This window comes from Danio rerio, chromosome 22 (genome assembly GCF_052040795.2).
Source record: "Danio rerio strain M-AB ecotype USA chromosome 22, GRCz13ab, whole genome shotgun sequence".
Lineage (NCBI taxonomy): Eukaryota > Metazoa > Chordata > Actinopteri > Cypriniformes > Danionidae > Danio > Danio rerio.
The window spans coordinates 34,052,141-34,078,250 of record NC_141042.1 but is presented as its reverse complement, the minus strand read 5'-3'; the positions used below and the strand labels follow the sequence as shown (position 1 = coordinate 34,078,250).

Genomic DNA, 26,110 nt, shown 5'->3' with positions numbered 1-26,110 from the left:
TAGATAGATAGATAGATAGATAGATAGATAGATAGATAGATAGATAGATAGATAGATAGATAGATAGATAGATAGATATACAAAATAAAATAACAAATTCTGGCTCTTTGAAGAATTTGCAGAATTATAAGATTTACAAAATCCTTTCTGTGACAACTACTGACTCTAATATCAAGAAAATAAAACAATAATTTTGAAGCTGAATTCATCAAATCAAACATGGTTTTTGTGCAGAAAATGTATGCAAATTAGTGCATAATAAAGAAAAACTGTATCGTTTATCTATCTGACGTGGCATTTTACACGTGTAATTGTATATGTATTTAATAACTCTTAGAAGAATGATCAACTACTAGTTCATTTTACTCTGCTCACCTGCAGTGCCTTTTAACCGCGTTATTTTGAGCGCGCCACTGCCGTGCAATGCCTAAATTGAACATTAGATGGTGATGAAAGAAAGCCTTTGATCATAATTAATAAATTCTGGTACCTTTCAGTGTCCGTTTCCTCAGGATAGCCTGTAAGAAGAGCATAGTCCTTCTCCTTTTCCTCAGCTCGGCAAATATTCCCGGGCTTTTGCTTTTTTCTCTCTACTTCGTCTTTCCAGCTCCGCCTAAGTCACTGAGGTACTTTTTTCTGTCAGTCAGTGTCAAACAAATCAAAGCCTCGCGATCAAAACCAGCTGTATATCTGCATTACACACGTTGCCCACCTTTGTCTTTTTAATGAACTCATCTGAGCTGCGGTTATTAGTCGTTATTAGCCGTCATTTAATGCGAAGTCACCATCTCTCCATCTCTCTGCCTCCTTTGCTCGCGCTGTGATTAATACATGCAAAATGTATGCTCAAAGCCTTCGGGACTTTTGATGCCCTAGTTTTTTTTCCTCCCTTTTTCCTCTCTGCCCTCAAACTGCTGCCTTCCTGAATAAACTTGAAGATAACGGGGTTTACACAAGTCCAAGTTTTCGCTTTTTTGACGCCTCATTTCAGAGCCTGCATCAAAACTACATTGTTGATACTGTTGGATTGGGTTTTGGACCCAACACGTTTGGAAAAGATACTCGGCTCAAATGAATGTGATGTTTATGCAGGGTTGGGATATTGATACAGTTTTGCCTAAAGATGTTTCATAGTTTTTTTTTTTTAAATTCAGTTTGTTTGATATTATTTTTTTTAAAGCCACAAGATCTCTAAAAGACTCATGAACATTAACCCAAAGATTTTAATGAAGAGAAATGGACATACACAACATGTGTATGCCTTTTTTCACATTAATTTTCTTTTGAGCTTAGTCCCTTTATTACTCAGGGGTCCCCACAGCGGAATGAACCGCTAACTTATCCAGCATATCTTTTACTTTTATTCACACACAAACACTACAGACAATTTAGCTTACCCAATTCACTAGCGCATGTCCTTGGACTTGTGAGGGAAACCAGAGCACCCAGAGGAAACCCACGCCAACACAGTAAAACATTCAAACTCCACACAGAAATGCCAACTGACCCACCCGAGGCTCGAACCAGCAACTTTCTTGATTTGAGAAATCATACAATAAAACTCGAATCTCTTACTCATAGAAAGCTTACTCTTGTAAGCAGTGTTGGGGAAAGTTACTTTTGAACAATAATATAAACAAATATGAATATGCACCAATAATTTTCCAGAATATAGTGCTGTTATAGCAAAATTGATAATATTGTTGCTATGTATTTAAATATATACTGACTATGCATAAATATTTTTTTTTTAATATGTAATACATTTATTATTATTATTATTATTATTATTATTATTATTATTATTATTTTCATCAACAACAATTGTAATAATATGAACAAACATTTATATTATCATGAAAATAAGTGCAAAAATATATTTTAAAAATACTATTGTTCCAACGAAATGTACTTAAATCTGCATACAACAACATGCATGTACATTTTTTAAATATGTAAAACAATATTTGTAAATTATTACAAAATACAACATATACAGTAAAATACATATGAAAACATATACATTTATTATTATTATTTTTAACTATGATATAATGTTAATAAATTAACAAATAAGAGTCTTTATGCACACCTTACTTAATGATCACAAGCAACACATGTTCAAGTCTAGAAATATACTACAACATGCTGTTTTAAATACAAAGGATGTATAATTTTTGTATGAATCAGCCTCCTGTAGTTTGCAGTGTGCAGACGATTATTCCCTGAGCAGCTCAGAATCAGTAATTTCCAGCGTCAGCGTTTAACATGCAGCTCTGCTCTTCACAACACATGAAGCCACAACAACAGGCTCGTACTGTAGTGATGACTTTCATTTAATCAATAATCCAAACACGCCTCTGTAGTAAGAGCTTTAAGTCAGCTAGATGCTTCACTTCAAGGATAAGAGTCTCATTTACTGCATTCATTTGATTTTACTTTGTATATAAGAGCCAAGTCTCTCAGCATCTGAAAAAATACTGGATATTATTATTTTTTTTCATTGTGAGGTCAGAACGATGTTGGAAATGTTGATTAACAGAGACCTCATCTGGTGCAAAAAAACCTTAACTTCAATGGTTGTTTCATCTAAAATGTTTAAATTTGCTGTTAGTTTACTCATCCTCAGGTCATCCAAGATAAGTGACTTTTTTCAATGAAATTATAAAGAAGATGGTTATTGTTCAGTTATTTCACTTTAACGGCAATAAAAAGATTGAAATGACTGTAGTACACACTGGAGCCTGAGAAAAAGGCTAATTTTAGAAGAAAATATTGACAAAATACACATGTGGCTTATCCGAGAAACGTGTTGATGAATTAGTGTTTTTGCATGAATGATTTAGTAACAAACACGTTTTTAATGGTTGTTTGTCACCAACCATACATATCTAGGGGATAAAGTATATATCTAGCAGGTTATTCTTGCAAAATAAACCCCAACATGGTTATTTGCAGCCTGCTGCAAACCAAAGCACTGTTATATAAAACTGAAGACCTTTACTTGCAATCAGGACCGACTAAATGTACATTATCCTGCATATTACAGAGCAACTTGACACAAAACAAAATAATTACACACAATATATTGATCTGAGCTTTAGTAATTTACTGTCAAGATTATTTATAGTAGCTGTGTGAGCCTGCTTTAGTTTAAAGGGTGGATATTGGGTAATAGCATACATTGGATTGTTGTGACTGACCGATCAGAATCAAGCATTCCAGGGAACTGTGTAATAGGTATTAATTCTACATTGACTTCAAACATCAAGCTACTCTATTAACATTTATTTTGATCGCTATAGGGCTTCATGTTGTCGGAGTGGGTAGCACGTTCGCCCCACAGCAAGAAGGTTGCTGGTTTGAGTCTCGGCTGGCTCAGTTGGCGTTTGTGTGGAGTTTGCATGTTCTCCTGGTGTTCACGTGAGTTTCCTCCGGGTGATCCGGTTTCCCCCACAATTCCAAAGACATATAGGTGAATTGGGTAGGCTAAATTGTCTGTAGTGTATGTGTGTTTGAGTGAATGTGTGTAGATGTTTCCCAGTGATGGGTTGCAGCTGGAAGGGCCTACTTGCTTTTCTGTAATAATATGAATCTATTTTAAAGCAGAAATAACAATATTTTGTATGGTTAATAAGACAAAAGGTGAAACAATTAGAAAACATATATATTTGAAAGTACATTTGTGATAAAGTTTAATAGATTTGGGGACACTAATTTAGAAATAAAATTGTGATTGAACTGAGATTGCAGGCTTTTAATCATTAATTATCATTAAAATCAATAATATATTCATTATATTATAAACCTAACTCTAACCCCTTTTTTGTGATCTTCTGTAATTGAAAGTAATAATTTTGTAAGTAATGTTTAGTTGTTCCAATTACATATCGATCATAAAACCTCAATGCGTCACCAGGAGTGGCAGGAGGGGTTAATTTAGTTTTGCCTGTTTGTGTTTTTTAGCCGTTTATTTGCATTTTTAGCCACCCAGGCTCATTCTGAAAATGTACCACTATATACATTTTTGGACAGAACCAAATACGTCCCAAGAGCTATGTTTTTTGTTTTTTTTTCTCTTGCGAGTGCCATTCGTGCCTGCTGTTCTAACTTCATAGATGTATACACTAGATGTCACATATGGACCCTGAGCATGCGTCAATAGCGGTACAGTGCTCCCAGGACAAACGTCATTCAACCGCACTAGTCAAGACAGTGTTATTACGAGAAGATGCAGGATTTTATCGCTGTCTACAGGTTTAGTAACGAGCAAACAAAGAAAACAAAGCACAAAGGCAGAACATTTCATAGGTAAGATTTAGTTTTTTAAATTTTTGTATGTTTTGAACTTTTGTGCTAATCAGGTAACGTTATTGATGATAATACAGTCACTTATTGCATTCATCATGAGGCAAATTAGCTCCAACTCGCACTAAATACTCGGCTTATGCTAGTTTTGTTAAATAAAATCAGCAAACAATGCAAAAAAAAAATGATATCGAGATGCTGCGCTGCCAGAAACTTGTATATTGTCAGCTAGTGAACGAGTCGTTTATAACGGAGATACATTCACAAACGAATCGCTCCCTCCGTCAGTATGAGAAGTGAAAGCAGGAGAGGAGGTGTGTTTCAGGACACGGATTAGATCAAATTTAACAGGGAGGGTGGATAGTACATTTCCGAAGACACAAACACAAGCTTTTTTTTCAGGAATGCCTGTGCGATCACTGATCCATCAATGTTGAAAAGTGATGTAAAATTTGAATTTTTGTAATAAAAAAAATAAATTAATACTAACATCGAGGCAAACTTCTGATCATAGATATATGTGTATATCTCTGGCTTTGGATGGCCACTGTCCTCCACTGTACCTTGGCCCCGCATTCATTTCAATGGATCGCTACCCTGTTCCAAAATGGCCGCTCTCTTGACGCATTCCTTCCAATAGACAATGACAGGGTAGGCGAGATCTAATGTAAATATCTATGTTTTAACTTAAATTCACCAGAGGCCGCTGTCGACTGATTGTCGACGGACCCACCCACCCTAGTCCTTCCCTAAACCCAATCGATAGTGGTTTCAAAAGCACAGATTGACCTGCCCACCTTTTCCCTAAACCCAACAGTTTTCAAAAGCAATTCAGAAAAAAAAGCCCTCACCTGATTTTTACCACATTCTCACCCTGTTATTTACTTGCTTATTATATTTTTTGGCTTCTATTTTTGTCTTACCCGCTTTCTAGAACTGTCCTTAAGCGAACTTGAACCCTGTCGTCGTGGTCAACTCATCTTTGTCTCTCAAGTCCGCCAATGTACGTCATGCCACTGGACAAACTGCTAACAGCAGAAAAGCCATCCATAGCGTTCGTTTTAAAGATGAAATGCAGCAGTAGGGCTATGTTTTTAGAATGAGCCAATGTTGATTATATGCATCCCCAAGGACCACATTTTCCATTTTTCATGTGAACCGTTCATTACATTTAAGTCTAATTTTGACAAGCACAGCCTTCAAATTGTGTAAAGCCATGCTCAATAAAACAGGTGGATGCATCACAGTGTAAATTTCTCTTGCCATAGCACACAGTTATAGCAACCAGAGAAAACAAACTAAAATAAGATATGAAGTCAAAGAGAGCAAAACGCAGATTACCACAATGGTGAACAAACCATTCATGATTATTTTCAGTGAATCTGATAACACTATTGTTGAGTTTTTCTTTTGTTATTTCAGCAAATCAGATTGTAAAGATTGTTTTGTTGTACTCTCCCATTTAATGTGCTCTAAGTTTATCAACCCAGGCTCATTCTGAAAATGTACTTTATACATTTTTGGAGGTCGCGAAATACGTCCCAGGTGGTACATTGGCAGAAAAGCCTGCCATAAGGAGGTAAGCACATAAAGGACGGCATCATAACACCCCGTAGCTTTCGTTTATGAAGCCAGATAAGTCTCAAAAATAATACATTATATATATATAAATAAAATTAAAACGTCTACAACGCAATTTATATTTACAAAATCCAGTTCGTAAACTTAAAAAATTGATTCAAAAATACACAGATCCAATTCATGAATATAAAGCTCAATTTAAAAATACACAAATATAGCTTTTATTTTTAAAACATAATCCAAAACTGCAAAAATCCAATTTATAAATTCAAAACACAATTCACAAATTCAACTCATTTGGTGTAAATATTTATGATTTTTACTTGTGTATTTATAAGTTGTGTGTTTACAGATTTACAAATTGGATTTTGTAAATGTGAATCGTGTTGTGGATGTATAATTTTTATTTTGTAAATGTATTATTTTTTAGACTGATCTGGACCCATATTTGTTTAAAAGATGAAATGCAGCCATTCGTACTTCTGGATACGTCATTCCCGATCTACAGTAATGTACATAGGGCTACTTTTTCAGAATGAGCTTATGTTGAAGTTTACCCAACTATGATGACTTCTGCTACTGAGAAACCCAGAAATGTGAAAAGGGCCCATTAGATGTGTAATTGGTGCTATAGTAGGATTAAATCATGTTCATTCAACAATATTTATTTTTGGGATGCAATGTCATATGTTTAACATGATGTACAGATTTCTATGGTCTGTGTAAACTGTCTATTTTCCCTGAAGCTGAAACATGATGAAACTGAAAGATGAAGCTGCTGCTACAAACTCAAACTGGTCTCTTCAGGTGAGCAGAAACAGCCTGAGAGACTAAAAGTAAGAGAGAGTCTCCTGAGAGAGGCCATTATTTACACCCTCTGAATGTTCAACACTGCTGCTTAAACTGGGACACACAGCAAATATTTAGAAACAGAGGATCTGTGTTTGCAAGTGATAGAATCAATGTGATGTAATATCATGAGCAAACATGAATCTGCTTACAAAATTTAATTGTAGTAGTTGATTAGTGATGACAAATGAAATTATAATGTCACGAATGTTCTGTGTTTCGAGGTTGTTTTTTTAAGGGTGCTTTCACATCTGTAGTTCACTTCATTTGGTCCGCACCAAGGGCAATAAATGATACATTGTTGCATTTTCTGCCGTCTTTGGGTCGTTTTCGCACCACACTGCTGGCTTTGGTCCGAACCAGTTGAAACGAACCAAAATGCAGCCATCTGACAAAATCCACATCTCTCATTGGCCAGATGTTGTTGAACATATTTCCTAAACTGCTTATTGATTGGTCAGAATTTACGTGCGGGAAAATGCCAGTGAACTCCCGCAGGTAAACAAAACCTTTTACTCTGGAGGGACGACTGCGCTGGCTGATTGTATCCCTGCTTTAGACAAACTATACATTACGAAAATGAAGCGCGGCTGCGGCTGGAAAACAGTGTTTAATGCATCGCTCGTCACTTCAGGAGGAGACATGAATTAATTTAGCTAAACTGCGACATGGTCATCTTGCATAAATATTACCAACGATCCATCAGGTAATGTTTTCCCCTCTCTCTCTCTCTCTCTGTTGGTAAAGCGCTGTCAACAAATATTTTTCCTCCATATCCCATAATGCACAGCGCATCGGCCTACGGCAGCTGAATTACTCCAAAACGCGCAGTACTTTTTGCGGTTGGTCCTGTTTTAGTACGGATCATATTTTCACCACAAACGAACCACTCCAGGGTTCATTTGAAAGCTTATCGAGACCACCTCTTCAAGTAGGTCTTGGTACGCTTATTTGGTCCACTCGAGTACGATTGCTGCATTCTCACCTGACCAAACGAACCGTACCAAGTACGGTGTGAAAGCACCCTAAAATTCTTACCATTAGTAGTAGTATTGGCTTAAGAGCTGTCAACATGCATGTGTATGTATGTATGTTAAACGTTATTGTTCAAAAGTTTTTTATTTATTTATTTATTTAAAATAGGTGTGTACCAAATCGTATACTGATGCCAACCCAGGCTCATTCTGGAAACGTACCCTATAAAAATTTCTGGAGAGTGCCAAACACATCCCAGGAATAAGTGCACTTTAAATACTTGGATGATGCACATATTCAACTGTAAAAAAAAAAGTGTTTGAAGTTGAATACAGTTTTTTTTTTTTTTTTTTAGTTAATAAAAATGTGAATGTTTCATTTGGGACAACACTATTGACTAAAAGTAACAGGAAGAGTATATGATCTATCTGTTTTGTTATTTTGTGAATAATATTAAACACCTAATTTAAAATTACAAAAATATTTAGGTCATACTTTATTTTATTTTACAGTTATTGTTATGAATAAACTAATAATTAATAAACTATTACTGTTAGCTCAATAAACAAACAAATTTACCGCTTATTAAAATTGTAACTTGAAGAACGCTTGACAATGGAGTTGAGAATCCATGTGCAGTTTATTAAAAGCTTAGTCAGACAGGCAATGGTCGAACAGGAACAAACAGAAGCATGCAGATAATCCAAAAGAATAGTCGGGATCACAGGCGAAGAGATCGGTACAGGCGGCAAACAACATAAAAACATAAAACAAGGTGAGGGTCAGAAAATACTGCAAGACGAGACAATAGGATAACGCTTTGTAAAGTTGCAGTTGAACAAGACTAAGGCAAAGTCCCTCTGTGTGTTCGATGTTTATATGGTCCATCTGATTAGTCCTGAACTGCTTCAGTTGTGTGTGTTGCAATCTGGATCTGTACCAGGTGTGTAAGTGAAGTGCATGATGGTATTTGTAGTTCTTAAATCATCTGCACATTCTTGATCACTGGTGACCATGACAGATAGTGAGTGGGGCTTAGGTTTGAGGTAGGATTGTGCAGATTATGTATTTTATAAGTACTAATGAACAGCTTTTCCCAGTGGTAGGTTGAATCTGGAAAACATTGATTAATTTATCTTACCAACCCAAAACTCAAAAGACCATAAAAACAAGCATGTTTACTACACTTGGCTGTAGTATTTCTCCAGTACGTTCAGTCATTATCAGACATGATATCACGTTACAAAGGAGCACTTCTTCTACAATATTAAGCCAGTCTTAAGCAGATGGCAGTAAACACTCTGACACAAAAAGTTTGTATGCAAAAAAGTCAACATGCATCATATCCAGAAGGATTTCTGGCAGGATCAACATAGTGAGAGATATTTAAAAGACATCAGAATGCCAGTGTGATACAGCGACTTCATGCACGGCTAATAATGACCATGATGCAGCACAGCGTCATTTTAGAGCCTCGGGATTGCAAACACGGCAGGAAAAAAACATGTCTCTCTCTCTCTCTCTCTCTCTTTGTGTGTGTGTGTGTGTGTCTTCAGCAAGTTATGTGTATAGAAAATGATATGACATAACTATTAATTCAGTTCACAGGCAAAAGAGAGAAGCCACAGGGTGGACATGTTTGTGAATTATAGCATCGCTGCATCTGTTCAACTTACAACACACTTTCAGTCGGTCTCAACCGGCTTACTGATTCAGAGTTATAAATACATTGTATAATATTTAGGTGATTTTCCAATAAGGAGATTTGGATACATCAAAACCAACCATACAAGTGAATAACTGGCATAATTAATCACTGTAAATGTTTCTACATAATTTACACCAAAGCACACATAGGGCCAACTCATGGAACAAATGTGGTGGCCATGGTAGTAGCACAGTGTTAAAATACGTGTAAATTTATTTTAAAAGCATGTTAGCAATGTGTTATAACACATTGTGTGCTAAATCCTGTCAGACATATGAAGCATAGCAGTGTGGTAAATCATGTTAGAAACATGCTGACAATGCTAAAACATGCAGTGTGCTAAAATGTTCTAGGAAACGTGCTAAGTTGGATTAAAAACATGCTATTGCTGCATTCATACATTCATTTTCTTGTCAGCTTAATCCCTTTATTAATCCGGGGTCACCACAGCGGAATGAACCGCCAATTTATCCAGCTTGCTTTTTTTTTTCTTTTTACGCAGCGGATGCCCTTCCAGCTGCAACTCATCTCTGGGAAACACACTCGCACACACACACACTACAGACAATTTAACCTGTGCCACATTCTATGGGAGAAACCGGAGCACCCCGAGGAAACCCATGCGAACACAGGGAGAACATGCAAACTCCACACAGAAACACCAACTGAGCCAAGGTTCAAACCAGCGACCTTCTTGCTGTGAGGCAAAAGCCCTACCTACTGCGCCACAGCATCACCCAATTTTTGCTGCATATATAACATTATTAAAATGTTATCAGTGAACAGTAAATCATATCAGAAACATGCTAGCCATGCATTACAACTTGCTGTTAAATCATGTTAGAAATAGACTAATACATGCTTAGATTTTAGAAAATCATGTTAGAAACATGCTAACACTGTGCTAAAACTTGCTAGCAGTGTGTTAATTTTAATTATTGAATGAAACATCCCACTACAAAAATGCTAACATTATGCAAATTTATGCCAGAAGAGCATTGATAATCCATACCAGAATTGCTAGAAATGTTCTAAAAACATGCTAGAAACATGTTAGCAGTGTGTCAGTTTATGTCAGTAACATGACATTTTTGAATGCTAAATCCAGCTACATACAATAGCTTACTAGCAATGTAGTAAATTGTGTTAACAAATATTGTTAACGAACTTTAATGGGCTTTATCAAGTTAAAACATGTTAGAAATATGCTAAAACTTGCTAACAGTGTAAAAAATTATGCTAGAAACAAATTTGTTAAGACATATTAGCAAAGTGCTAACGTGGCTCATCAGTTAAACTGTTTTAATCTTCAAATTAGTTTTACAATTACTCTTTATATTTTCAGGCAACTTCAAATCAATCTCTAATCCTGACCTTAACAAACTTGTTTTGTTTGTTTAATCTAGTAATACCTCAAGAAAATTGCTTAGTAGAGATAATCAGTTCAAGCTTCTCTTATAGTACAAATCTAAGTGCACCACTAACAGAAAGCTAGATTTGTACTTTTCTGAAGAAATATGATAATATGCAAATGTTAAATCAAGCTACATGCTAGCAATGTAAAAAATCACTTAAAAAAAGCATGTTAATAATGTGCTAAAACATGCTAAAAGTTTGTTTAATGGGCTGTACTAAAACATGCTAGCAGTGAAGTAAATCATATTAAAAACAAGTTAGAAATATGCTAAAATGTGCTACCAGTGTGAGAATTGTGCTAGAAATCTGTTAGCAAATGCATCCGATGTGCCATATGTCATTAGTAAAATGCTAACTACCATTCAAACTGTTTTAATCTTCAAAATACATTTCCAAATTCTTTACTTCTTTAGTTTCAGGCAACTTCAAACTTTAATTTTTGTCTTTGACTAGAATGTCCACCAGAAAGCTGAATTTGTACTTTTGTGATGAAATATAAGAGCTTGTAAACTGTTACAGTGAAAATATCCCTAGATAAAAGTGTAGATCTGTGGTACTTGTTTGCCCAAATAAAGTTCAGTTTAGGTCTGAAGCAATGCCTTTAAAGCCAGGGCTAACTTGAATTCAAGACTACTGCTATGATGGCTGAGCCTTAAGTCAACCTTGAAATAACATAACGACCTTAGAAAATGGAGGGCTACGAAAAAGCCTTAAGTTAAGTCTAGATCTTAACCCTGTTGTATTGATGTCTAAAAAACCGAAGAAGGCTGGCCATGAAAGTTTCCAAATAGCTAAAAGCTTTATTTATTTATTTATTTATTTTTTTAAATGCAGGTCAATGTAGGACACTGATGAGTTATCACAAGACATTGTTGTAATGGTACATTGTTTTAATGCTTTTATATACTTTTGGTCCTTTGCTGGGCGACGCAGTGGCGCAGTAGGTAGCACATTGCCTCACAGCAAGAAGGTCGCTGGTTCGATCCTCAGCTCAGTTAGCGTTTCTGTGTGGAGTTTGCATGTTTTCCCTGCATTCGCGTGGGTTTCCTCCGGGTACACCGATTTCCCCCACAGTCCAAAGACTAAGCCGACAAGAAAATTAATGAATGGTCCTTTTCTATATTTTTTTCAGAATGAATTTCTGACTTATTTCATCGAATAAACTAAATATTTTCCATTTGCATTGTAATTAATTCCCCTAAAATGAGTATCACTGCAACTGTTGCTCATACTTGGATCTAGAGATAAAACACATATTGTACCTGTTTTTTAACAGCTCTCTCTCCATTCTAGCAGACATTACCTCTGAACTCTCACAGCCGGGTTTATTGGTCTTTCTTTGGCCTGAGCCAAAAGCTTCCTCATGGGAACAGTATAGGGGAATTAAATTTTTCTGATCCACCCTGAGGATACTGAGCACTAGAGGCAATAACCCTGCACTACTGACAAGAGGAGATTGCAGGAAGACTGAAATGAGCTAATATTTGAGAGTGATAGTGGTCTATCTAAGGGGTATTCTCTTTCTTATATAAATGGATATGCTGGGGATTTGTTGGGCAAATCAATGGTGGGTAGTTAATACTAATACTGTACTAATACTAATTCATAATACCCGGCCATAAAATTTAAACATACTACAAACAACAGAAAATAAAAAAAAAGAAATAGTAGTAAGATATGGTTTTAAACAGGCAACACAGTTGCTGGTTCAAGTCCTGGCTGGGCCTGTTGGTATTTCTATGTGGAGTTTGCATGTTCTCTCCGTTTTGGCGTGGGCTTCCTCCGGGTGCTCTGGTTTCCCCCACAGTCCAAAGACATATAGGTGAATTGGATAAACTAAATTGGCTGTAGTGTATTAGTGTGTGTTGAAAAGAGAGATTGTATGGGTGTTTCCCAGTACTGGGTTGCAGCTAGAAGGGCATCCAATGTTTAAAACATATGCCAGAATAGTTTGTGGTTTATTCTGCTTTGGCGACCCCTGATAAATATGGGACTAAGCCCAAAGAAAATGAATATATGTATGGTTTTAAACTCTGATTATGACAAATTAATTTCATTATGTACATGAACTTTGCCTAATTTATGCAACTGATGAATCACTTTGGAAAAACTACCTTAAAATAAAGTTTAAAGAAGCTTTAACACTAGTAACATTTAAAAAGTTCCTACAACCACGGTATTAGCAGAAATACCCAAGTTTTAGCTTATTTGACTAGCAATGACTAAGATCTATGCTCTAATTTAAATCTAATTAAATTAGTTTCCATTTCAGAGCAGGATCTTACCCAGTACAATAGGATGTATACATTGAATGGATGAACAGTATTTTAAATTGTTAAAAAGCCAGACAGACTGACCAAGAGCACTTTTTTGCACTGAACAGTCATCATTTTCCCGTTTAGTAGCACATAAATGATGTGCTGTAACTTTATGTCCTTTGTGTGAATTCCAATTATATTTTGTGGTCTTTTGTCAGGGGCAAGATATTAAGCACTCATCCCTAGAATAGTAGGAGATAAAATACAATGGCTATGAATTAGTGGAAAAGGTGATTGTCCTCAGAAATCATTTGTGTTATTCTGGTTGAAAGTCTCTTCACATTCTGATAGAAATCATTAAGTTGTCCAAATGTATTTGTTTGTATTTTAATATTCTGTGTAGGTCACACAGGTCTCATACTCAATTCCCGGAGGTTCACAGCTCTGCACAGTTCTGCTCCAACCCAATCAAACACAGCTGATCCAAATAATCTGGGTGGTCAAGAGTCATGAACACCTTCATTAGTTGGAGTAGCTGTGTTTGATCAGGGTTGGAGCAAAATTGTGCATTTTGAGACAGGTAGTAGGACCAAGAAAATGTTTAAAATAAGTAATCGCACACCTCTGCGCACACCTGTTCATACAGAAAGAATTTCGTCGTGGGTTACGTGTTATTGTAATGACTAGTTGAAATTATGTTTCCTCTGATGATTGTTACGTGATGCATTGTGTAGTGATGTTGTCTAATGGATGGTGATTTGCATGAAGAGACGTAGGCTTTCAGTGTTATCAGGCTATTGTTAGCATTTTCCAAAATCTCAAACATGTTTCAGACAAAAACTCCACTAGAGAGCGCTGTACACATTTTGCAAATCTGAAATATGTAACTTAGGGTATGTTTTGTTCCATGTTTCAGATGCACATACTTTTTTTTTTTTTTTTTACGCATGTACATGTCTATTGAAGAATTATATGCTAGGGGTGCTCAATCCTGTTCCTGGAGATCTACCTTCCTGCAAATTTCAGTTGCTACCCATATCAAACACACCTGCCTGTAATTATCAAATGGTGTTCAGGTCCTAATTAATTGGTTCAGGTGTGTTTGATATGGGTAGCAACTGAAATCTGCAGGAGGGTAGATCTCCAGGAACAGGATTGAGCACCCCTGTGCTACATTATTAGAATATATAAGGGCGGCAGGGTCCCAGCTTTGCGAGATGGCATTTCTGTTTGCAGTTTGCAAGTTCTCCCCATGTTTTCTCCAGGTGCTCCGGTATCCCTCACAGTCCAATGACATGCGGTATAGGTGAATTGGGTAAGCTAAATTGTCCGTAGTGTATGAGTGTGTATGTGAATATGAGTGTATGAGTGTTTCCCAGTAATGGCTTGCAGCTGGAAGGGAATCCGCCGTGTAAAACATATGCCAGAATAGTTGGCGGGGATTTAACCGCTACGCCACTGGACCCCTGATAAACAAGGGACTCAACTGTAGAAAAATGAATGAATTATTAATATATATTTAAATACATTTCAACTAGAAATAAGTTTATTGCTACAATTATTTTGTCATCATTTGGCCTCAAATTTATTGTCTTTGTTTTTGATTTTGCAGCCACAGTATTAAAATAAATTTTCTGTTTTTACTTCCTTAAAAAAATGCAATTGAAAACAAACAAGGAAATTAATAATTATGGTCAGAATTCAAATAAAAAGGGTCTTAATTTTCTTTTTGAATGTGATTACTGGTCATATTTATTAATTTATTTGTCTTTCACTCTGTAGATTAAAATGTGATCTGGATTAAAATTGGTGTCACCATTAATGAAAGCCTTCTTTTTTATATCATCTGCATTACACGGCATAATAAAAAAACTAATATTTTATTCTGTATTTCTTAAGAAATAAGGCCACTTCTCTACTTGCATGTTTTACTAATGCAGAATTGTTAGTACACAATGTCGACTCTAAAATAGCTCCATCTCCCTTTGCAATTTCTGAAAATGGTGCAAACAGCTTCAATAAATTAATAGGACATTTACGTATTCCCCTCACTCTCTCTCACCCTGTCCTCTTCTAACAAAGAAGAAAATAATAATATGGTGGGCGCCAGACGTGAGCAGATATTTTTTCGCACGCTGTCTCAAATTGTTGTGCCGCCGCTCTTTGGGTTTGCGCTAGTTGTGTCAAGTGCAAGCCCGGATGGGATCAAATATTCATCAGTCTGTGCTTGTGTCATCACAAGTCAACAAGACGGCGGCGGGGAAAGAGAAGCCGCTTTGATCAGCTCCTCTCTGGAGCGTTTTCTTGTTCCTGCAACATCCTGATTGCTCGCATCCACCGGGATTCAAGCGTATCGCTTTCACAGAGAGGAAAAACCTGGGCTGTGTTGAGCTTCACACATCACATGGTCGCTGCTCGAGGTGGATTTGTCTGTTGTTTAGTGTCACCTTCCCTGCAATGAGAGGGAACTGAATGAAAGGTTTCAGCTTCAGTCTTGTTAGATTTATTGTAGTCTCGGTTGCAGCTTGACAATAGACTGCTTGTGGAACACCTGTTAAGCAGAGCAGTTAAAAAAAGTAGCCTTTCCCTGATGAAAAATCCAGCTTAGACCAGCCTAGGCTTGTCAGCTGGTTTTAGCTGGTCGACCAGGCTGGTTTTAGAGGGGTTTTGGCCACTTCCAGGCTGGTTTCCAGCCATTTCCAGCCTGGTTTTAGCTGACCAGCCTAGCCAAGCTGGGAGTCCAGTCAAAACCAGCTATATCCAGCTTAAACCAGGCTGGTTTTAGCTGGATTTGGCTGGTCATTTTCCAGCCTAACCAGCTAAGACCATGCTGGAAATAGCTGGAAACCAGCCTGGAAATGGCCAAAACCCCTCTAAAACCAGGCTGGTTGACCAGCTAAAACCAGCCAACCAGCCTAGGCTGGTTTAAGCTGGATTTTTCAGCAGGGTTATATAAAAGCCCAAATCTGATTGCTCTGAAGTCATTGGTTTTGCTAGTAAAAATATGTCGATTAATATATACAAAATACTAAATGCGAAAGTTAAGTTCTAAAGTAAATTTGAAGTTAGCATTTTTAAGCTAAACCCTAAATCGTGTGATTTTAAATTATTCAAATGGTTTGAGTTAGCATGTTGCGAGGCCTATAATATGAAGTGGCCAAATAATATTCAAAATGTAATCTGTTTGAAATTGTGCTGAAAACTAACAGAAAATGACAAAACTTGATTCAAAAGTTACTGAAAATTTCCGATTTTAGCATGTCACTGACTAAAACGGCAACTGAATAAAAGATGATTTAATATGTTGCTAAGCTAAACAACACAGAACGATTTAATTCTAAATGAATAAACAGTCTAAGGTAACATAATTCAAATACAGAAACTGCATATATAAAATTGATGTTAGAACTTTGAAAGTTACATGTTAAAATATATGCTGCTAAGCTAACAACCTAAAAAAGCACAGGACTTGATTGTAAAAGCCTTCGTCAATGTTAGCATTTTGCTAACAAAAACAAACAAAATTGCATACTTTTATAGCCCGCTAAACACCGTGCCAAGTAGCAACCTATGTACAAATCCATAGAATTCGAAGTATGCGAGAAGTACCCAGATGACCTACTACTTCCGGCGAGATTCTGAAGTGCGCATTGGATGGACGCTACTCTATCCCATGATGCACTACGAGATATTTCTTTAATGGGAGTGAAGTGACGCAACTGACATGGGTAGGTCTCGTGATAATGACAAAATGGTGGGTGTAGTACATCTGAGTTCCATTCATAGTGCTCACATTCGTTCTGTATAGAAAGTACTTTTCTAATGGTCGAGTCAGGGGCGGACTGGCCATCTGGCAATTCTGGCAAATGCCAGAAGGGCTGGACCATTTTTAAAATGTGGGCCTGTATGCTATTTTTTATTTAAAAAAAAAAAAATTCATAATTATTGCTTTTACATTCAGGCAGTTTTTGTTTCTTGCAAGATGTGAATATTATGATGATGATGATGATAATGATGATGATAATAGTAATAATAATAAATGTTAAGCATTGGCCCAATCAGCAATGGCTAGCTGGTTTAGAGATAGGCCGACCCAATCAGAGGTTACGCGTACATAATCAAAATCTGGCAAGAATGTCAAACAAACTGTAGGTGCAACACAAGCTAATTGTCAGAGATGGACCGTAAAGGCAGTGCTAAAGGGGGCAGCACAATGGATAGCGCTGTCGCCTCACAGCAAAAAGGTCAAAGGTTCGAGCTTCGGCAGGGTCAGTTGTTGTTTCTGTGTGGAGTTTGCATGTTCGCATGGGTTTCCTCCCGGTTTCTCTCACAAGTCCAAACACAAAATAAATATCTATTAAATATCTATTACATATGGTACTGCTCATATTATTTCACCATCTGTACACGAATAAAAGTAGTGAATGTGCGTGTCCGAGGGTGGGGGTGTGTCGGTGTGATAATGTGGGCTGGTGTGGCTACAGTGCCAGGGCTGATTTTTTGTCACAGTCCGCCCCTGGGTCGAGTAGTACATAAAAATTCAAATGCAGTACCTACTGAGTAGTAGTCGAAAACGGACGCAGCCAGTGTTTTAAATAAACGCTGGTGTTAGCATAAGAAAACTCTGCAAAGAACAGAAGACTGCATTTAAAAGAGTATTTAATAAGCGTTGATGTTAAATATTTTGCATCCACTTACATTTATTCATTTAGCAAACACTATAACCAAAGCAACTAAAAATGAGGATAAAAGAAGCACTTCAAATTAGCAGAGAACAGCGATATATAAATTCCATGACAAGTCTAAGTTAGTTTAGCATTTAGTAACATAGTATTTATAAGAAAATATCTAGTACATATAGATAGGGAAAGGGTGTGTCTCTTACAGGTGGTTTGTCAGGCCCACTCACCATATTAAACCATAATGAATGTTATCATGCCAGGTGGTGCAGTGGCGCAGTGGTCAGCGCTTTCGCCTCATAGCAAGAAGGTCACTGGTTCGAGCCTCGGTCTGGTCAGTTCCATTTTTTGTGTGAAGTTTGCAGGTTCTCCCTGCGCTTGCGTGGGTTTCCCCACAAGTCCAAAGATGCGGTATAGGTGAATTGGGTAAGCTAAAATGACCGTAGTATATGTGTTTGAATGAGTGTGTTTGGTTGTTTCACAGTGGTAGGTTGCAGCTGGAAGGGCATCCGCTTTGTAAAACATATGCTAGATAAGTTGGCAGTTGATTATTGATTAATAAAGGGACTATCTGAGAAGCAAATGAATAAATGAATGTTATCATGCTAACCTAACACAAGATGTCAGCATGATGCTAACTAAAGACAAAATACAGACTGGATTCTAAAGTGATTTTAATAAAATTAGCAAATTGCTATTATTACATCGCACACACAGCTAGATTTAAACAGTGCACACAATGCTACATTCAAAACGTTTGACGTTAGCATGTTGCTGATTTAAGAAAGAATGAAATTACAAAAAAAACACAAATATTCAGTACATTTTTGGTTTAGATAAAATTATAACCAAAAGTTTTAGTAAATTAAACCTAGTATACTGTATTTCAGTTAAATGTACTGGATAGGTTTGCGCAACGCTAAATCACAACAATTCGTAACTTTTTGATTTAGTGGCTAATTTGTATGAAATCATACAATCTCATTTTGAAGTGAGTGTTGGGTTTAAGGGTTTAGGCGCCATGCCTACTTTTAAAAATCGTATATTTTCATACGAACACATACGAATTAGCCACTAAACTAACAAAATATAAAATAGTTACGTTTTAACGTGAGATCAGGCAAAAAAAAGTTTTCATGCTGCCAAATAACAGTATTGCTGTAAAAGCACCAAATGGAAAGTAAAACTGCAGTAATGACTTGTAATGACAGCAAAAGTGCAAACAGATTCAGTTCTGTCAGGCTCATCAACAAGCTATTTGGTCTCCAGACCAGGAAGCTGCAGTAATGCGCTGCCGTTTATTAGCATCAGCCTTGAATGATGCCATTAGTGATCCAGCCAGAGGACAGGACACTCATAAAAGATGATATATTTTGGATCTTTGACAGTGCATTTTATTTCACTCTCAGATTGCCTTCGGCCACTTCGATATTGTTTGTTCATTGAACCAAGGCACACTTAACCTCCTGTGTCTGTCTTTGACATGTGCGCGGTTCAACAACCATAAAACAGACTGAAGAACTTTAATTTACTGTCTAAATAGCACGGAAGAGTGGCTTTTTGTGGTCTGAATAACCAAGCAGTCATAGTGTTTTAACTCATAGAAGTGGATGATCGCAAACGAGTGATAAAATGTCCCAATCTTAGAAAATGAGAATAAAACTGAGATTTTTATTCACAGAAAGTGTTAGCAGCATCAAAGAGATTCACACATGCGTAATTCTGAGTAATATTTTGTCAATATATTCATTATTTTGACCCAAATCAATTGTGTTTTTCACCTAGATATAAGTGAAAGTTTATGAGGATGGGATATGAATATTGTATGGCAGGTATTAATCAGTAGAGGGCAGTAAGGCTGCGCACATGTCAGAAAAACCCATCTGCACTCACTGCATTATGAATAATAAAAATGAGACATTTGATATGTCTATCTGAGGCTAATAGCATGCCATCCCGAAAAGGAGGGGCTGATTTTACCCCAGCATTATATTTGAAATGACAATCAGGGCTATAATGAAAAGGCATAAACCTGTCTTTAAAATAATAAGCTTGGCTAATTTGAATCCTGATCCAATAAGATGATTGACTGCCTGCAAACAGCAGGGGAATTTAACTAGGCAGGCTTTTAAGACAAATACATTTTATCCAGAGCAGTTATTTTTACGTTAAACACAATGAGAGTTGATATATGCACACAATCTTCAGGTAGCTAATGCTAGTTAAATACCAACAAATATAATACACTACGTATCCAAAATAAAAGCTATGTAAGAATGAAGTTTGAAAAAGTATATCAACAGTATGAGGCACTAAAGCAGTAGTAATCTCGATACAACTGTTCTGTTTGTTGTTATACAACCTGTATGTTAATTAGCATCTTTAGCACACGCATCAAAAATTGTTTCACATTCAGAAGCAAAACAAGTATAAAGTTGTAAACATAGCTAAAAGCTAAAATAAAAAGTGCTAAAACATACAACTACTTAGTTTGTGATTAGCATTTTGCAGCAGAGGCTCATTCTCAAAATGTAGCCCTACATAGCTACATTTCTGGAGGTCACATATTATGTAGCAAGAGGAACGTATGGCTACATTTCATGTTTAAAAAGAACGCTACGGGGCAGTGTGATGCTAATCCTTTTCATGCTGGCAACTGCCTGCTTACCTCTGTGTGGACTTTTCCACTGTTACCAGTTTGCTCAGTGGCTTGACATGTACGTCTGAGCATTTGAGACGCAGAGCGGAGTTGACCACGACATTGGGGTTTGAATCTGGTGAAGAATGGTTCCAGAAACCAGGTAAGACAAAAACAAAAGCCAAAAATAAAACAAACAAGTAAATAGCAAGGTGAGAGTGTGGTAAAATCTAAAAATGTGGTAAAAATCAGGCTGCTGCGAAGGCTTTTCTTTTTCTGGATTCCTTTTCAAAACATTGTCGGTAGGGTTTAGGGAAGTGGGTAAGCGCTAATCAATCAGTGCTTTTTAAAACACTATGGTTTGGATTGAGAAGGAGGTGAGAGGAAAAATTGGTCGTTCAGTCAGTCAGTCAGTCAGTCAACAGCTGCCTATGGTGAATCTACGTAAGAACGGCAGGCACAAATGACACTCACAAGAGAAAATTGAGATCACAACAAAAACAATGTAGCTCCTGTGATGTATTTGATATTTGGCACTCTCCAGTATATAGGGGTACATAATCAGAATGAGCCTGGGTTGATTGTTTTGTTTGTTTGTTTTGAGTCTCTTTCTGAAGTTCTCACTCCAACAATAGTGTTTTTTGATTTATGAGTTAAGCTCTGGGTTCAATATTACTTTCATAAACTTTCACATTTTGTTCCACAACATACATTATACTAAATGTTGATGTTGTTTTGCCTTTAAGCTGCTAACAAATTGATACAAAGTGTTGCTGTTGTCTAATTTGTCAAACATGTCAACTTAAATACCCATGGGATTTTTAGACCTTTTTTTAACTCATAAATAGCAAACTATTATTGTAAAATGATATTAGCAACTCCCTATGGTCAATTAGACTTCAGGTGTGGCCTATAAATTGGTTTTTTGACTGAACAGCTCTGTTAGGATGGCTCTGTTCTTCGTACCTCACTTAAATGATCTAAGATGATTTGGCAGATCCCGGATCTTTTAATCTTGATAACTGATCTCTCGCTAATTTGGTTCTTCAAACAAGTTCACAAATCAGATTAGAATGTCTGGATAAACTGATCTGAGATCGCCGCGTGTGTTGTGAAGGACAGATCTATCAATCCTAGAAATCATGATCAGCAATGCAACGATTGGCTGACGGCACAGCTGCGTAATGACATCATCTGATTAATATTCAATTATCCATGTGAGCAAAATTTGCATCGAATTAGCAGTAAACGGTTTGTTAAATATGACACGCAATAACCTTCCACATTTGTTGTAAGCTGCAGACTTTACACTTTCATGTGTCAAGAGTATTCATCATGTATTTCAATGCATATCAATGTATTTATTTCTACATTTAGAAAATATTTTCTTTATTACAGTAGCTGTTTTTTAATCGGTGTAAAGAATAACTGGTTGTTTACAAAAGCCTTTTGAAATTGGTAAAGGCGTCTGCAACTTTTGTGAAGCATCAAATCACTGGCATATTAGCTGTCAAAACATGTTCATGACTGCATAAATGTATTATTGCTTTAAAAATGTTACATATTGTGCATGTTTATTATACACAATTTGTACTAAAGCGATCTAAAAAGTTCATATCAATAAGTTTTCTCTGTGCACCACCAGGTGGCAGTCTTTGTACTTTCATTTTGACAGTGCAGGTTGCATAAGTTTTATTAATCTATATAACTTTATTTATTTTATTAATAACTATAACTTTATATATATATATATATATAAACATAAAAAAATAAATAATACATTAATGCAGTCGTAAACATGTTTTGATAGTTAATATGACGGTGATTTGATGCTTCACAAAAGTTGCAGACGCCTTTACCCATATCAAAATGCTTTACACATCTACAAATGTGTAAAGTTCTTGCGTGTCATATTTAACAAACCGTTTACTGCTAATTTGATGTAATTTTGCTCACATGGATAATTGAATATTAATCAGATGATGTCATTACGCTGCTGTGCTGTCAGCCAATCGTTGCATTGCTGATCATGATTTCTAGGATCAATAGATCTGTCCTTCACAACACACGCAGCGATCTCAGATCAGTTTATCCAGACATTCTAATCTGATTCGCGAACTTGTTTGAAGAACCAAATTAGCGAGAGATCAGTTATCAAGATTAACAGATCCAGGATCTGCCAAATCATCTTAGATCATTTAAGCGAGGTACGAAGAACGGACCCCTGAAGCCCTGCCCACTGTTGGTTCAAACCTCTCTGATACACGCACTGAAGGCCTATCACATGGTTCACAGCTGCACCCTATTACCCAAATCATCAGCCCCTTTAAATAGTGTGGCTTCAGTGTCACAGTATGCTCCAGTCTTTCACTGCTCTGGACTCCTCATGTGTTGTGGCTGCGTGTCAATGTGAGTTACGGTTTCTTGTAGTGTTTAAGAAGTATTTTGTATATTTAGTTTTTCCTTGTGTTTATTTATGGAGTATTGTTTATTGATTTATATGTTTGGTCTTTATGTTTTTATGATGTAGAAACCAGTCTTATACCATGTGGAGAGAATGTACTGGCATTGGTAAATAAAACTCCAAGAAATTGATCTTGCTTCAAGTGTTTTGACTGACACTCCATTGTGATACTCCTCTGCGAGTCAGCATTACCTTTCTAATTTCTTACATAAACCATAACAAATTGCAACAAAGCTGTGATGCAACGTGGTATAAAACAAAAGCATGTTAGACAGTAGCTTGTTATCCTCACAACTAAAAAAAACATTTAACCAGTTGGAATATATTTTTTAGAATGAGCCCCCATCAATATTTCATACAGAGAAGAAGACGCTGGAAGTGTCAGAATGCTTTTTCCTAGTAGTCTTAAAGTAACATCACAGTTTCAGTCCGTTTTCAATATTTGGGGTGCATTACTAAACTCAAGGAAAGTGTTTTCCTCTTGTACTTCTAATGTTTAGCTCTCAGTTATTATTATACACAAATTTTAATAAACTTCCAGAACTATTTTATCACTTCACATACTCATATCACTCCACACATTATATTTATACAACAGTTCTGGCTATTCAGACAGTTCAGCCTTTTGTATTACTATGGCCACATATAGTGCCAAGCAAAAGAATAACCTGACAAATATTGCAGCTGTTGCAACTATACCTTTATTATTTAGTTAAGGATAGTGCCGATTTAAAATTCCAGAGATTCGGCGCGTTGGTGACCATCAGCCTGTCATGTTGAGCAGAGCAAAGAAATTTACAATTGACATTCCACGACAAGATGGCCATATAGACAAAAACCCAATGTTTTCTCAGTGTACATTTCAAACTACAGCAGAACAAATGAATATAAAATGGGTAAGTTACATTCCAAAACGATATTTCTCTCCTTGAATGATGTTTGCTGTATTTATACCATAGTAATCTGCTAGTCTTGCCTTGCTTTGTCTTTTTCACGGTTAATCATTGTGATATCCCAATTGCAAAAGAGAAATACTGGGAAATCTCTTTAGACTGATGGCATTTAGTCTTATAATCTTAAAATGTGAGCAAAATAACTTATCTACAATTTAGACAGAGAATCTAGCTCTAAAGTGATGTTTCTTGAATTAGCAACAGTTTACAGTTTGTATAGTTCTGCTATACAATCATCCGTGGGAAAACACTTGCAAGTACATATTGTTACGCAATGCACTTACATAATTCTTGTTACAGATGTGTACTTTCTTAGTGTTGTTACCAATGTCCTGTTACACATTTGAACTTACACATACTATTCAGTGTGTAGTTACACCAGTATTACACAAGTAAATACCATCTACCAGTGTGTACATACACTGTAGTTACATACTACTTGCATATCTAGTTACCATGTAAGTTCACAGGTATAAGCAACAATATAAAGTGGGACCTATATATACACACAATGTTTTTTGTTTTTTTTTACAGCAGGCCTGCAGACTAACATTTCACAGCTTCTATTGTGCCATCAACATCTGATATTACAGGAATATTACAGTCTCTAAAGGATGATAGTAGCTTAAGTTGAAAGTCACAGGAGCTTATCTGGGATTCAGAAGTAGTTAAGTTTCATTAGCAAAACATTACCATCTGTAAATTCTCTACCAGCCCCATTTTTTTATGCATTCGTGAGTCATGATAACCACTGGTACAGCACTTCACTTTCATGGTAAAAAAGTAGACTAACTGTATTGTTGTCAAGTAATGTGAGATACATGATCAGATTACTTTTTTAAATAACTAGTAAAGTAACTCATTGTAGGAGCTACTGGTGCTTAGTTCTTCAGCTGCATTCTCCAGCCTCCGGGACCTATAGACTGCAGTTCTGCACAAGAAGTTTGGCCAAAGGAGAAATGGCTGTGCCCAACTGAGCCTGGTTTCTCTCAAGGTTTTTTCCTTCACTTTCATCAATTGGTGAAGTTTGTTCCGTGCCACTGTTCCTTGCCACTGTCGGTTTGGGACTGCTGGAGCTGCACATTAATGGATTTGCTCTTCTGTGTTTGGACTTACAGCAGTGAAACTTAAACCACACTGAACTGAACTAAACTTCAACTTTGATAACTGGACTGACACAGTTTTATTTACAAGAACTTCTGTGTTAAACTGCTTTCAATCTACATTGTAAAAGCAATGAATTGAATTTAATTAGCCAAAAATTCACAACACATACACGCATTAGAATTGTTTCTCCTTTAAGAAGAGAAGGGTTGTTTCTTCTTTAAGCGAAGGTGCTTTGGAGTTCTGTGAGATGTAAAAGTGAGTAAAGAAAAAAAAAAGTTGAGTCAAGAATCCGTGCATTTTTGGTTAGCAAGACAGCTACAGTGTTATATTTTATGTATATGAGAATCTGCATTAATTAAAATGTAACTAGAGTCTCATTTATTGACTGATAGCTCTTCTGTGTTGAGACAAACAAAATATGAATGTGTATATACTATTCACTCTGGCACAAACACAAATTTCGTATTCCTTAAAATGAAAAAAAAAAACAAAACAAAAAAAACTGTCAAATGCAAAGAATATTTATCACTGAAGTGTGTTTCTCCATCCTCATCCTCATATTCCTAATGGAGTCCAGAAAGGCAGAACTGCTGAATTGTTTGATCGATCAGTACCTTAAACTGAACAATTTTAAATTTACTTCAACCTGATGTTTTTTTACAATTGTTTCAAGTCTTCATACTGCCATTATACAGTAAATGCTCTTCCACGAACATGATTTCTTCAGGAGTCTCTTAAGATGTAAATACTACCACAACTTCTATGATTCCACACTTTGTCTTGGCATCATCAAAATTAGTCATTGTTTACTAGGAATACGCTCCATCTAAAGGCAAAAAATTACATCCTGTGACTTGAAGGAACAGTTCAACCAAAAACAGAAAATTCTGTCATGATTTGCTCACACTTTACTTTATTCTGTTGAACACAAAATAAGTTATTTTGTTGAAAGCTAGAAACAATAGTATTTGTTTTTTCTACTATGAAAGTCAATAGTTTCTGTATAATATACTGACTATATAATTTCTGTATCTGAATTAGGGCTGCACTATATGGTGAAGATCTGATACAAGACAATAACTAGCCTATTCAGATCGCTGGAAAACTACATATGTGCCACTAATATGAACCACAATTACCAGATGTCTTGCACTCATCACTCCTGCCACAGCTG

General features: G+C 36.4%; 1 protein-coding gene and 1 long non-coding RNA gene across 7 annotated transcripts in view; one reads left to right on the top strand and one right to left on the bottom strand.

Moving 5' to 3' along the window:
• The window catches only part of grip2b (glutamate receptor interacting protein 2b), a 396,185-nt gene that overhangs the window by 179,225 nt on the left and 190,850 nt on the right, over positions 1 to 26,110 (bottom strand). The window contains exon 1 of one of the 6 annotated variants that reach the window (XM_087304610.1): positions 491 to 1,007. The exons of the other annotated variants lie outside the window; for them this stretch is intronic. Coding sequence (XP_087160736.1) covers positions 491 to 533 — 43 coding nt within the window. The 5' untranslated portion in view covers positions 534 to 1,007. Of the gene's footprint in view, positions 1 to 490; positions 1,008 to 26,110 lie in introns of those variants that run through there. 6 annotated transcript variants of the gene reach the window in all.
• On the top strand, positions 14,661 to 16,689 carry LOC147838597 (uncharacterized). Its single transcript, XR_015522292.1, has 2 exons — positions 14,661 to 15,671; positions 16,042 to 16,689. It is a non-coding gene; the product is annotated as an uncharacterized LOC147838597 (long non-coding RNA).